This window comes from Euprymna scolopes, chromosome 15 (assembly GCF_053919585.1).
Source record: "Euprymna scolopes isolate OS-2025 chromosome 15, ASM5391958v1, whole genome shotgun sequence".
Lineage (NCBI taxonomy): Eukaryota > Metazoa > Mollusca > Cephalopoda > Sepiida > Sepiolidae > Euprymna > Euprymna scolopes.
In genome coordinates, this window is record NC_136496.1 from 73,121,092 (window position 1) to 73,135,857 (window position 14,766).

At 31.6% G+C, this 14,766-nt stretch overlaps 1 protein-coding gene across 6 annotated transcripts in view; it reads right to left on the bottom strand.

Annotated features, from left to right (window-relative positions):
- The window catches only part of LOC145293902 (serine/threonine-protein kinase TBK1-like), a 166,472-nt gene that overhangs the window by 65,023 nt on the left and 86,683 nt on the right, over window positions 1-14,766 (bottom strand). For all 6 annotated transcript variants that reach the window (XR_013869785.1, XM_080140699.1, XM_080140702.1 and 3 more), the window contains exons 5-6: window positions 12,086-12,173; window positions 8,831-8,921 (exon numbers count right to left, since the gene is read on the bottom strand). Coding sequence is in view for 5 of the 6 variants with exons in the window: in XM_080140699.1 (XP_079996825.1) it covers window positions 8,831-8,921; window positions 12,086-12,173 (179 nt within the window). In the remaining variant the exon portion in view is untranslated. The remainder of the gene's footprint in view (window positions 1-8,830; window positions 8,922-12,085; window positions 12,174-14,766) is intronic.

Here is a 14,766-nt window from a genome sequence, read left to right on the forward strand (position 1 = left end):
TGAGGGCAGAATTAGACACAAGGTCAGGTTTTTAATGTGGGGAAAATTCAGCTCCCAAAAAGGGGTACTCTGGATAGGAACAAAAATAAAAATGGCCTCAGTCTAGAAGTATTTCTCTTTCACTGATCAAAGTTAAAAAAGTTGAAGTGTAGTATCAGAATAGATACTACACTTTTGTTCCTAACGCAACAAAAAGATGATTTCCTTCTGTGTTAATCATGAGCTAGTACAGGATGCACAATGATGATGACGTCATCTACTGAAACAGAAACCATAGACGACCCATGACATAAAAGGTCAGAAGTGGTTTATGTGGATTAGTGACTATATATATATATATATATATATATATATATATATATATATATATTTATTTAGGGGATTAGAACAAGAGTCTAAAGAGCAGAGTATATTTTAATGTATTAGTAAATTCATTAATACAGTTAAAATAAAATAAAAGAAAACAGTGCTCGTTGTAACATAGATATATAATAAACTCGATAGGCATATATATCCTAGAGCTATTTTAATATTAAGTAAGATGATTGATAATTTATAATTAAGATTAAAAATTAAAAATCGGTTTCATAAGGAAGAACAAACAAAATCAATAAATTGTATGATCGTTTCGGAAACGATGTTTATATTGTGATAGACAATGAGTCTTGGACAATAATTTATCATATATATTTTGAAACAAAGTCTCCTCATCAGCAAAGATATTGGGTAGGGGTTTTTCTAAAGACACCAAAAATAAACCTAGCATTTTTTGAAGTAAGGCAGATTTTTCTTTTAATGGTTCGCCTTCTAAAAGTTGTACGTATCATCATCAATGCATTCATTGGGATAGTAAATGTAGTTTTTATTAAACTACTTTTTTTAATTTTCAATTTTAATTATAAATTATCAATCATCTTAATATATATATATATATATATATATATAAACATGCTTAGAGTATTGCTGTTGCATTAATCACTCTAAGACATGGTCCAAAAAAAAAAAAAAAAAAAAAACGTCTCAAATCTAATAGTTCCAACATTATTTAATAAGCTCCCGCATCTATCCCACCATAGCAATGTTGCATGCTTGTTTTTGCTCTGACGAACTTGTAGCACTTGCGCCCCCCCCCCTCCTTCAGCATAGACATATATATTAATGTTGGGATGATTAATCGGAATCGGGAATCAGAAAAATCAGAACATTTGGAGAGTATTGGAATCTGAAAAATTTGTTCCTATTTTCCGATGCCAAAAAACGATTCTTTTAATTATCTTTTTTTATTTGATTTTGTTTAAAGTAAAATCTTCCATTGCTGGTATTAAAGATGAAATTATAAATATTGATTTTAAAATACTAGTAAAATTAAAATCTATAGATCACCCCCGAAAAGTGTATTTTTATGTTTAAGAAAATGTCTGTAAATTTAACATGTTTTTACAGTAACTGCGGAAAAAATAACTTGATAGTTAAATATTTAGAGATTTATAAAGAATCAGAATTGGTAATTGTATCAGAACCGGAAAAAAAAAAAAATATATATATATATATATATATATATATATACATACACACACACACACACTAGTGATGAACGATTCCAATATTTCTCCAGATTCCGATACAATTACTGATTCCGTACTAAATTCTTAATTCCGATTCTTTATAAATCTCTAAGTAAACTTGTTATATTTTTCCTAATTACTGTAAAAACACACATTAAATGTGCAGATATTTTCCTTAACGTAAAAATACACTTGTGGGGGATGATCTATAGATTTTAGTTTAAAATCAACAAATATCTGTTATTTTATTATTACTACCAGCAGTGGAAGATTTTGTTTTAAACAAACTCAAATAAAAAAATTAAAGGAATTGTTTTTGGCATAGGAAAATAGGCACAAATTTTTCTGATTTCGATACCCCCAAAAGTTCCGATTTTTCCAATTCTGATTACTCATTCCAACATTAATACATACATACATACATACACACACACATACAGTCACCACCCACATATTCTTGTTTAAGGAAATGATTGATTGGCTATTTGCTTGATTATTAGGTTTTTAATTTCCTATCTGGAAAATGCCTTTTATTTTTCATGAAAACATTTCATGTATGTTTTCTTCATATATTTTCAAAATTATGCTAAACATTCATACATATTTTCTTCCTCTGAAGGAAAGAGCATATCTTTGAAAATTAATGGATTAGGGATGTTTTATTAGTACAATTCCTCGTTTGAATTTAATCAATCAATAAATATTGTAATTTATTCAAATTATATTTTCATCGTCAATTTTTTTCTATTTCTCTAATTGCTCTACCTAGTATATTGAGCTCTTCATTATCTTGAGATGTTCTAATTTTAAACATGATACTTATATTAATCCTTACAATTCATTTGATATACATTTAAATTTTTTTTATAGAAAGCCAAAATGATATATTTTTTTCTTCAAATAAATATTTAAAGATGTTAACCAAGCTTTTGGCTCAAATGAGCCCTTTTTCAAGCGATTACTTTATTTTTTAATTTTTTTTGCCTTGGAAATGTAAAAATCTGTCTTAGTGGTAGCCCATCAGGATGTTAACTGGACAGTTTTAAAGTCAAATGCAAGCACATGGCTCATGTGGCTTTCTATAAAAAAAACATTTAAATATCTAATTAAAAATATTTCAAAAAGTGCCATCTTTATTCTTATTATATACAATTATAAATACACTAGCCTGGGTGCCTGGCGTTGTGTCTTGAGCAAAAAAAAAGAAAAGTGTTAATAGGCAAGCAGATCAAACCCATAACGCGAAGGAGAAAAAGAACATGAAAAAAAAGTGACGTCTTTGCTGTTGCGCCCATCGCCAAACTGGAAGTGATGTAGGTTTAAATTAAGGCTAGACAATCAAACAGAAATGATGACTTTCGAAAATATCGGCGAAAAAAGCGATCCTTCCTGTAGAAAAGTGCCCAGTTGAGGGTGAAGGAATTAATGTTTTGGGCCAATTTTTCGACATCTGTTGTCCGAAGGGTTCAGCTTCAAAATGATACTGATCTCATGAAAATCTGTCACCTCTGTTGAAATTTTTTGCGAGACATACAAACATACATACATATATACATTTAAACAGAACAGACAGGTGAGATTTATATAATAGATGATTTTTGGAGTATAATATATTTTTGTTTTGTCACAGGTAACTCATAAATACTTTTCTTCAGTATTGCTTTTTAATACAGGAGGAATCCTGCACAAGAACCATGGAATTCCACTAAAAGGTAGATCACTCACAAAGTCAGATTTTAATTTCATATTTGCATATATTATAAAACTCCAAACGATATCACAATGTTGTGATGAGCAATATGTCTAAAATGATAAGACGAACAGAAAAAAAGAAATTTGATGAAAAATGTACAATGAATGTTTAGGCAAAAACGTACCGTTTTAATTCTTCTAATTATCTGTAATTTGTAATTAACTTAACAAGTCACCCATTTTTCATTTAGCTTTCTATGTATTTCTCTTGCTCACTCACACTATCCTGATTCAGGATATCTAAGTTAAAGGTCATAGTCAAGGTCGTAGAAAAGGTAAAAGCCACACATTTAGTGATAACTTTAGTTTTGTCCATCATAGAGACTCACTACTTGGCTCATATTGTAGCCAATGAAGTCCCACATCTTATACGACCTTCACCTTTGACCTTACAAGTAATAGTGCCAAGATAATTTTATAAGTACATCACTAATACATTTGTATAAATATATCTATATAATATATCTATTATTATTATCTCGGCTAAGGAGGTTATGTTTTCAGTAGAGTTTGTTTATTTGTGTATAGCCTAGCATCTATATCGCATGACCAATCATCACCAAACTTGGCCAAAAATTTTAGTCAGAGACTTTTTAGAACAGATTTAATTTTAACATATCTTGGTCAATGGTTATGGTTAAGGTCACAGAAAAGGAGAAAGTCACACTTTTGATATTAACTTCCATTCAGTTCATCATAGCGCCTCACTACTTGGCTCATATTGTAGCCAATGAGGTCCCACATCTTATACAACCGTAACTATGAAAAGTTCAATGTTGAAATTTTGACAGAATTGTTTTGGTAACATAATTCTTCATCATTTAACTAATCCTATATGAAATTTCAGCCTAATCAGATAAATATTTTTTTTAGTTCTCAATATCCACTCAAAATCTTCGGGAATGCTTCATACAATATGGAGAAATAAGACCCAGATTAGACTTTTGCTCATCCTTACATTGTCAGGCAAATATATGCAGTCTCATCACTAACTTGTGTTCTTGTTTTACTAAATGTGAGTTCATCAACGTTTGTTTCCCTAAGGTTTTTTTCCCCTATTTAATAACAGAAAATGCATGTTTAAATATACTTTAGTTCTTGGATTGAGTTATGATTGAAAAATGTCTGTTTTAATTGTTCTAATTAGTCGTAATTCATAATTTAACAAGTTACCCATCTCTCTCTTAGTTATCTAAGTATTTTCTCCCACCCCCCATCCAATATGATGATTCAATCACTCTCTGATATTTCTTAATTTTGTTGGGATCATTTAAAGAGTGACTCTTTGTTCAGCATTACAGGTGTGTCTGTAAATGTACCACAAACACATATGTAAATTATATGGCAAATTAATAATTAATTAACTTTGATTAGATGTAAATGTTAATATTAACTATATCTATTTCAGTTTTTAATTTATGTTTTGATTGTTTTATTCAAGAATAGATTTCTTATATATATTTCCCTATATCTCTCGTTCCTTAAGATGTCACTAGTCCAACTTTGGAACAAGATCACGTTTTCGACGATTAATTTTTTAAAAAATCTTTGAACACTGAAGTATATTTAAAGCCAAGTCTATCTTTCATAGTTTGCATTGAACATGGAAGCTTTTAGCAGACAAGTTGTTGAGATATTTATTTTATTTTTATTATTATTTTTTTTTTTTTGATTAGATGCAAATGTAAATATTAACTGTATTTATTTCAGTTTTTAATTAATATCTTTTATTTTGACCCTTACTAGTGACATGGCCACAAGGATAGACATAGAAACAGAAAATTTCTGACATCTCTGGTGACTGTTCACACAAAATGCTGCCATCTTTTTCTTTTCCCTTTGTCAGAAAAATCACTCATTAAAAATGAGAACTGAGGGACAAATAAGGAGAAGCGAGAGTAACGGGAGCTGCTGATAATGCATCCACAATGCATTGTCTACTCTCCATTAAAATAAAATAAAAAGAAAAATTATGATAATATTTAGTATTGTACTTAATATTATTCCAATTGACGTATTTAAGGGAAAGTATGGTGATAGATACCCTTCTCACTAACTAAAAATAAATAGAATTGTCGAATCTATGCTATGTTTAAAATCAACTTGGTAGATATAATGAGTGCATTCATGAACAAGAAAATCTATCCTTAAATAAAACAATCAAAATTAAAAAATATGAATTAAAAACTGAAATAAATATAGTTAACATTTACATCTGTGGCACTCTTCCATTTGCCTGCTTTCAGCTGACTACCATATGGTTGTCTTCAAGTCCAACATAAACAAGTTCTTGATGAGCCGTTCCCCTTAAATAATCCAATTTATCAAATTTCCACTACTAACAATTACTACGATAATGACTACTGTACACTCTTTAATCCTTATCCTCGAGTGGCCCCTGGGCTTTGATAAATGATGGTTCCTATGTAAAAAAAAGTCTCTTTACTTTTATATAAGAATAGACATTAATAATACTTCGATACAACAACAATAGTAATGACAGCAATTATAACAATAATAAAGATAATATTAACAATAATGACAACAACAATAACAAGACTAATAATAACAATAATGACAACAACAGAAATAACAGCAAGAATAATAACAACAATAAGAATAATAACAATAACAAAACGAATAATAATAATAACAATAAAAATAATAACAACAATAATAATAATAACAAAACCAATAATAATAATAACAACAGCAATAATAACTAGTAAGACTGTGGAAATATCAATGTTTTCCACATCAATCTGTATAATTTATTGTTAATAATGATATTTCTTATGAAATAATGTCTGTCAGAAACAAATCAGTTTTCTTCTGTAAAAATAATTGTTATTGTCATCTAACTATTTTTTAACTAAATAAAATGAATTTGTCATTTTCTTTATTGATTTAAAATTGTAGCAATTATTTTTAAAACAATACGTATTCTGTCTTCTTGCCATAAAAATGATTCTCAGCTAAATATTCCTCAAATCAAAACGAATGTTATTTTGGGAAAATATATTTTAGATGGTTCTATTTTAATCGATGGCAGGATATAGGATTTGATTTGGGAACAATTCATTTTATAAATGGAGAACGTTGGATTTTTTTAATTGTTTACTTGAATAATTACCAATCACCAGTTTTGCTGATCAGATGATCTTAATTTATTTAATGTGTTAGAAAGTAGATATGGAAATTAAGTGCCTTAGCATATAATAATAATAATAATAATAATATAATAATAATAATAATAATAATAATAATAATAATAATCTATATATCTATAAAAGTGAGAATGTGTGTGTGTGTGTGTGTGTGTGAGGACAATTCTCAACCTATATACTCAATGAATTTTTGATCTACAGACTTGAAATTTGGTATATAGGGTATTCAGACATGTGGAAAACTTTTTAATCGGTTTTCATCCAGAAAAAGGGCTGCTAAGGGGTTAAAATTGAAAAATTGGTACTTGGGGGGTCACCAGATTTTTATCTGTTTGTAAACTGTTTCACGAATGCTCATGTGTAAATCGTTCATATAACAGATTACTTATGTTAAAAATACGTAGGTTTGAAAACACTTTTTAAAGACGTGGCAAGCTGGCCTAATGGTTATGGTACTTGACTCACTGTCTTTATGTTTTGGTATCGATCTCAGTTCAAGTATTTTTTTTTTTTTACTTACAAGAAATGAACTGTTTAGAAAAAACAATACTCGCATGCACAGGTTTCAGTTTTTTGCTGTTTTTTTTTTTTTACTTCATTTTTTTTTAAGGAATTTAACGTTATGTTTAATACTTACGGTATTTCTGTTTATAATAAATAAGAATTCTTCATTAATTAAAATATAATATTTATGCATATTTTATGATAAGGCAATGCTGGCGGCCTGCTAGTGATAATATAGAAGTAAAGATGTGATACTATAGACATCACGAGCCCCCACACACACTCCACGAGGCAGGGTCTCTTAAGCAATGGGAGATGATTCACTGGGAAGGGAACGGTTGTTAACCCAGGACAATGGAAGGAGGTGATTCACGAAAGAAAGAAGAGGCGATCGGAAGTTAATATATTGAATGATCAGAGTTGTCTGCAACAGTTGCGTTTGCGGCCGTGACTTTCACAAGAGTTGTGGATAGTTTGCAGATGTGAGCAGATTGTGGTACATGCTTGGAGATAAGATGAGCTGATGATTTCAGAAAACAACAAACATATCTTGGCAAACAGTTATCAGCAGGCAACGTTTGAAGGGTTCTTTTACCGTGATGTCCCATGACCCCCCAACCACCCACCCAGCCATTCTTTTCACACCCTCGATAAGTGCCACCTACACTTCAGAACTGACTCATTTGTTTTTGGCAGTGGAAAGACCCTGGAAAAGATTGAGCAGCTGATTTCTATCCGGATTGATTTTGGAGGGTCTTATTAACCACTTAGAATTTTATTCGATTTTACTGTAACTACTGCCCGCTTTTTAATAAAAACCTCCACCCTTTGGAACTGAAATTGTACATATTTTTTTTTTGTAAATAAAAAATTTGAAAACCCGAGGACAATGTTAAGCAGGATTGCCTATAGTGTGAATGTGGTATTGTGGTGACTGGAACTTTTTCAAGAGAATAGATCAAACTTCATCAAAAGAATGATGCACAACTCCATCCCACTTCACCCAATTTGACCTTGTGCCACATCCATTGTGTGTTTTATTCAATGTTCTTTTGTAAAACTTATTGTGGTCATTATACGCAAATAAATATTATCTCACCTAGAGTATAACTATGTAACTAACAGAGTTTTTATCTTGGGAGCTTGCGTCGTTTCGTTTTTTGAGATGAGGATGAATAAATAAAAAAAACATGGCACACAAGCACTGGGGGTCTTGCAAAGAGAGTTATTATTTTTAGTTATGCCAGAAGAATATCTTAACAGATTAATTACATTTAATGATTTTTTAACAAAAAATCAATCAAAAGTAGATAAACTAGCCGTCGTAGCTGTGAGCCAATGCGTTACAGGTATTCTAATATTTTGACCATTTCCAATACAATTACCTATTCAGTTCTAAATTCACAATTCCAATACAATTACTGATTCTGATTCTTTTAAATATCAAAATATTTAGCTATAGTTCTTTTTTTGTTGTTCTTTTTAATTTTTGGATTATATTAAAAAAAAAAAACACAACATGTAATATGTGCATATATTTTCACGAATGTAAAAAATACACTTGTGGAGCTTGATCGATAAATTTTAGTTTTACTGGTATTTAAAAAAATATTTATCATTTTAGCATTAGTACCAGCAATGGAAAATTTTGTTGAACAAGACAAAAACAATTGAATGAGTTGGAAAATAAGAGCAAATTTTTCCAATACCAATTTCGTTACCCTAAAATGTTATGATTTTTATGATTCTGATTACTTGTCCTAGCAATTAATGCTTTCAGTGTACCTGCCAAAGAATTAAAGAAGCAAGTCAAAAACATTGCCATATTTCTACAATTCTTACCAAATATTCTTCTGTTCCCACTAAAGACATAAACTCTTCTTCATCTTTGAGAGGTTTGGCGGTACCAAAATCTGCAAGCTTATAGACTGTCCTGAAATAGAAAATGATAAAGAAAATTTTTTGATCATCAAATTTCAAGGAACTTATAGAATTGCTGATTAATTTCTTGATTATGTAGATCTTTTCAAATCAAACATAAATTAACTTTTTTTTTAATTGCAAAGGCAATAATTTAGAAACCTCAAAGACACAAAACAATCTGTTGCATATATATAACACTACTACAGTGAAAATAGAAATCTATAATACTGATGATTACGCAGAATTGTTCATTCGAAACATATCCAAGTTATCTCCTATGATTCATTACTAACAACAAAAGAATGCACTCCCCTATTTTCACAAATCAAAAATATATAAAATCACCCCAATGGGGAATATAGAACTGGGTATCACTTTTTTCAAGGTTTAGACATCCAAGACAGTCCGATGAAGTTAGTTTCGCTTCTCATTCTTGCATGGCTTTCAAAGTCTCAGAACACCACCAACAACACAAACCAGAGAACCCTCAAAATCCACTCAGTGCCACCAATTTGATCCAAAACCTAGGACAACAACATGCAACCATATAAATTCCTTGAGTGGAAAATCTGAACCCCAAAGATATGGATGTCTAGAAAATGGTGGGAATTCATCCGAAACAGGAAGGAGAGAAGTTCAGGGATATAAATTCTTTAACTAGGGGTAAGCCGATAGAAACACTCATCAACACTGGTCTCACTCCTAGAAATGGTATTTTTTTAGAAAGTAAAGATTGCTCCAGAGGGATTTAGAGATTCGGATTTAATGGGCAGAAGATGGTGTTAAATAGTATGATTCGATTACAAATTAAAACCAAAAAAAATTAAAGCTTTGTCAAGGCTATATATTGCTTTAGGTGATATTGATTAAACAAAAAAAAAGTCCAATTAAAATTCCACCTTAACCAATTAAAAAGGTGAAGATGGTGAATATACCACCGACACTAGTAATAAAATCAATATTTTATTCATAGGAAATTTACCTCTCTGCATTGAGATTCTTCTGCTAGATTGGCCTCTACCAAACAGCTATAATGGGAATCATTCCTCTTTAAACATAAAGTGCTATCAAACCCCGATTCCAGAAAGAAGAGGCCCTGTCGGTGGGGCATTAGAATACGCCGACTGCCCCCCTGCAGAGGGTAAAAGTCCCTCAATGGGCGTCCTGGATATGACCTTAAACTATATCCAGTAGTGAGGCCCCAGCTTGTGGGCTTTGGGGAGTATGGAGCCACCCTTTAATTACCATTGCTCCCAGGTCCACTCTGACCCGGAGTGGTAGTACCTGTTAGGGTCCCAACTATGGGTTAAATAGAAACCGACGTAAAAACAACAAATATATTCTATTAAAAAAATTTTTCTTCAAAATCTTTGGATTCGGCATTAAATAACCCGAAAAGGGTTGATATGCCGTAAAACAGAAACAACCAACCAACCAGAAAGAAGATTGTTGATAGATGCTAAAATCCCTCTAAGATAAAAATAATTGCAGAAATAATTGCAAAAGTTCCTGGGAAAGAGCTGATATTAATGCATAACAAATAAGTCGCCCACAAAATACACAAATGCAACTTAAGTTATTTTCTACTTGCCCACGTTGCAGATTTTACAGGTTGCATGAATCTTAGGGACACTGGACTTTCAAGCCAACGAGAGATTCAAAACGACCAATTCTTCCTCAGCCATAACCAATAACTCACAAATGTGTAGGGAGAATATAGGAAATGTCAAATAAAAATTAATCCCATGAAAGTTTAAATCCAAAATGAAAAGTAGCAGACATGAAGACCTCTCAAATGAATTTGTGCTGGGGTTTTGAGAAGGTAGATGTAAATGCATTACGTCTGATGATGTGCGTTATCAGTTTAATACCAACTCAGAAATGAGCAGAGGACAAAGTATAATCTTTAAAAGATTTATTTAACAACTTACAGATTAAATGGTAAGGTAGAAGTTGCAGGATGCATGATGATTAAAGTCTGTGATGTAAGACACATTTTGCTTGCCTCTCAAACTTATGACCAACATGCTCTTCTCTTTCAAGGGCAATAACTCTTCATTCTTCTGCCCAGGAGAAATGACTATTAATTTTGTTAACAAACCATGCCCAGGCAAGCAGAAAGAAGAACTTACAAAATGTCACCAGAGGCAAAGTGTGATACTATCGATGTTGTATATAGGAAGTAAAAAAAAAAAAAAAGAGAAAAGAGATAAAAACTATAAAAGAAAAGGAAATAAGTTTATCAACAGAACAAAGATATAGTAAGCTGTTCACAAAGGAACACAAAAGAAAGCTAAAATAGGATTATTAATCGAGGTGTGGCAGTGGATGAGAACAAAAGGACTGAATATATATTTACAGTTATTTTACAAGCAGTTTTAGTAGTGTCCATTTGTTTTGCAACAGTTTGGGGTGGTTTGCGGACAGTCTTGAGTTTGCGATGGTTGATGTCAGTTACGAGTTGGGGGAAGTTTCCAGTTTCAGACAGTTGAATGCACATCGAGATGAACTCCCATCAACTGATGAACACGGCCTCGACAGACAGATAGATATTCAGAAGATTAATGATGTCTCAGACACACACACACACACATACATATAATAATGATAATTGCAGAATGTGTTGGAGTTTGTGTTTTGTTTTATTTTTTTTATACTTATGATCCCATGCACCCCCCATCTCTTTGATAGTCACCAATGTACAAGATAACAACATGGCCAGAAGATAAGATGAAGGAAAATAAATCAATACCACACAATATTGGATTGGGGTTGCTGAGTAGGGTAGCACGTTGGTCTTCTTTTTCAGAAAAAGAAAAAGAAAGGAAAAGAACCTTTTTGTATTTACTAGGGAGTCATCATTTATCAGGGCCCAAACGCCACTCGAGGATAAGGGTTAACGAATGTAAGGTGGTTAATAGTGCAGATTGGGCGGAATTTGGATCATTTAAGGGGACAGCTTAACAAGGACTTGTTTACATTGGATTTGAAGGCTACGATTTTTTTCAGTAGAAAAGAAGAAAGAAAAATGAAGAAAGAACTTTTTTTTTTATGCGAGAGGTACCACTTATCAAGGCCCAAAAGCCACTCGAGGATAAGAGTTAATGAATGTAACGTGATAGTTAATGGTGTAGATTGGGCAAACTGTCTAAAAACAAGAAAACTTTTACTTACTGGCCATCAACACAGCAGCGTAAAATGTTTTGAGGTTTAATATCCCTGTGAACAAAACCATGCATCCGTAAATGTTTTGTCCCTGCAACTGTAAATACGAAAAAGAAATTAATTTTCAGTTCAATGAGAAAAGAAAATGAGGGGAAAAAAATATTTTAATGAAACCAACATATAACGTTATTGCATCAGATTTTAAAAAATTGACTTAGATGCCAGTGCCAACAACACTCACCCTAGGCAGGTAAAACCGGCTTCCTCCAAAGGAGAAAGTATCAAATTCAAAAGCAGTCCCCAGTCGCATGTATATCTCAGTAAGGAGAGATGACAACGTTAGGTTTTTGTAGGAAAGTGCCGACATCCTCCTACATACAGCGCCTGGTATTCCCAAATGGTTACTCATCTGGTACTGACCAGGCTCAATGTTACTTTACTTCACTGATCTAAGGAAAAGTGGTTTGTTAACATGATTATGCCATATTTGACCTAGATAGCAATGCATTTGCAAATCGATGTTTAATTCTGACTAGTCAGTTATGCCCGACAAATGAGCATTCCAAAAGTAATGTCTTCTATTTTTTATTCTGCCCTAAAGAATCAGAGGATATTGTAAATTGCATTGCTATAATTGAACTTATGTGTTCATGACTTGAAAGTTTCATCTCTCTCTTGCAGGTATTGGTGGTGTAAGACGCCTGTCATGGACATGTGTCAGAAGTAGAGATGCGTCATTGAATTCCTGGCTAAAGTGCATTGAGAATGGTGGTGATTATGTAGAAAAATCAATTCTGGAGAACAAAAGGTTGCATATTTTTATGGCACCACTCCTGCCTTTGTAGCTCTTCAACTTTTTAACTTAAAAATAAATAAATAAGAGGCTTTACTTTTCCTATCCAGCCCAATAACCTTTTTCAGTAAGAGAAACTTCCGGATACAGGCGTTAATCACTCAAGCCACACTGGCTTTTTCCATTGGGTAATCATTTTTCCATTGGCTAATCATCTTTGTTCATTGGCCAATGTCTTTGTTTACAGAGAAGAAATTTGAAAATGGCATTATAATTCTGTTGTAAGTAGTCTTTGTTTACAGAGAAGAAATTTGAAAATGGCATTATAATTCTGTTGTAAGTAGTCTTTGTTCATTGACCAATGAGAGTGCCATCTCTGTTTATGGAGAAAAAAAAATTTGAAAATGGCATTATAATTCTGTTGTAAGTATTACTTAATTTTCAAATGATTTCTATATTCGTTGTTCTACATTTTAATTTTGTTTAGAATTAAAAATATATTTCTAAACATTTCACTTTCATTACTTTATGCTTCTGACTTGCAAAATTACTGCTAAAAGCAAACAAATCATATTTTGATTAAAAAAAAAAAAGAAGAAAACATCATTTAAATAAACCAAAATAAAATTAATTTTACTTTATTTTAATCACTTCCATTTTCTTTATCATGTACATAACAATGGCTTGGATTCTACCTTTTTTTAATTTATGAAATAAGGACATTAGTTATCCTAACCTTTCTTCTTTGACATATGAAGAATACATTTGGCTCTTATCCAGAATTCAGCTTAACTAAAAGAAAAAAAAATACAAGAAAATTTTATGATATACTTACCTGTCATGGAAAAAATGTCATATTCCAAATCACGAAATTTGATGAAGTATTATTTTTTTTTATATAGAAAGTTATTTTTTTAATGATTTTTAGTGATTAATAGTATATTGATAGTTCAAATTGAATTATCTCCCTTTATTAAATATGGCCGATCAAACAAAGTCTTAGTCATAAGATTTGATTTTCTTACGGTAACATTATAGATCCAGGCAAAGTTAAATAACTTTGCTGGTAAATTCTCACGAGTTATTTATCCATAATAAGAGAAAAAGGCAGAATTTTGATGCCCAGGCAATAGGTTGAAAAAAAAAAATCCACTTTATAAAACAAACTGTGTGATTGACGGAACTATTATCAATGTTAATGATTATTTATTGTTATTTTGTGTGCCTCTTTCGTCTTTTGAAAGTGATTCTGTTTTTCACAGATATCAACAAACCAGACTTTTCTGGCAACAGAGGTTTTCAGCCGAAAACTCATTGATGTGAAAATTATGTTGCCACTAGGACTTACTGGCCTGTGCATTGTGTGCACCTCAGAGCTAAAACTGACATTATATGCATGGTTTCAGCAACTAATGAGTACCTGAATATAGTTGAGGGGGTCCAAGACTAAACAATGTTACATTTGTGATCCCACAGTTGGGGATCACATCTAATGTGTAACCGTCATAACTGGAAACAGTAGTGTTACATTCTTAGTTAAAAAAAAAAAAAAAAAAAAAAAAAAAGGACGACTTGATTAATTTACATGATTTTTAGAATATGACATTTTCGTTTCGTGATGAGTTCATCATAAAGATTTTTCTGTAATTTCTTTTTTTTTTTTTTAATTAGGTTGCATTCTGGACTAGCACTATACATTTTCTCAAACTGGTGAGCCACACTCCCAATTTCTTAATCTGAGGTAATCACAGCTTCTACCACCACCAATTTCCTAACCTGTGTGTGTGTGTGTATGAGGTCACGATCACCACTAAAAATAGAAACCTTCTTTAACCAATCCCATCTAAATTTGTTATTTACAACTGAATCTATTTGTCACTATTTAGCTTCATCTATA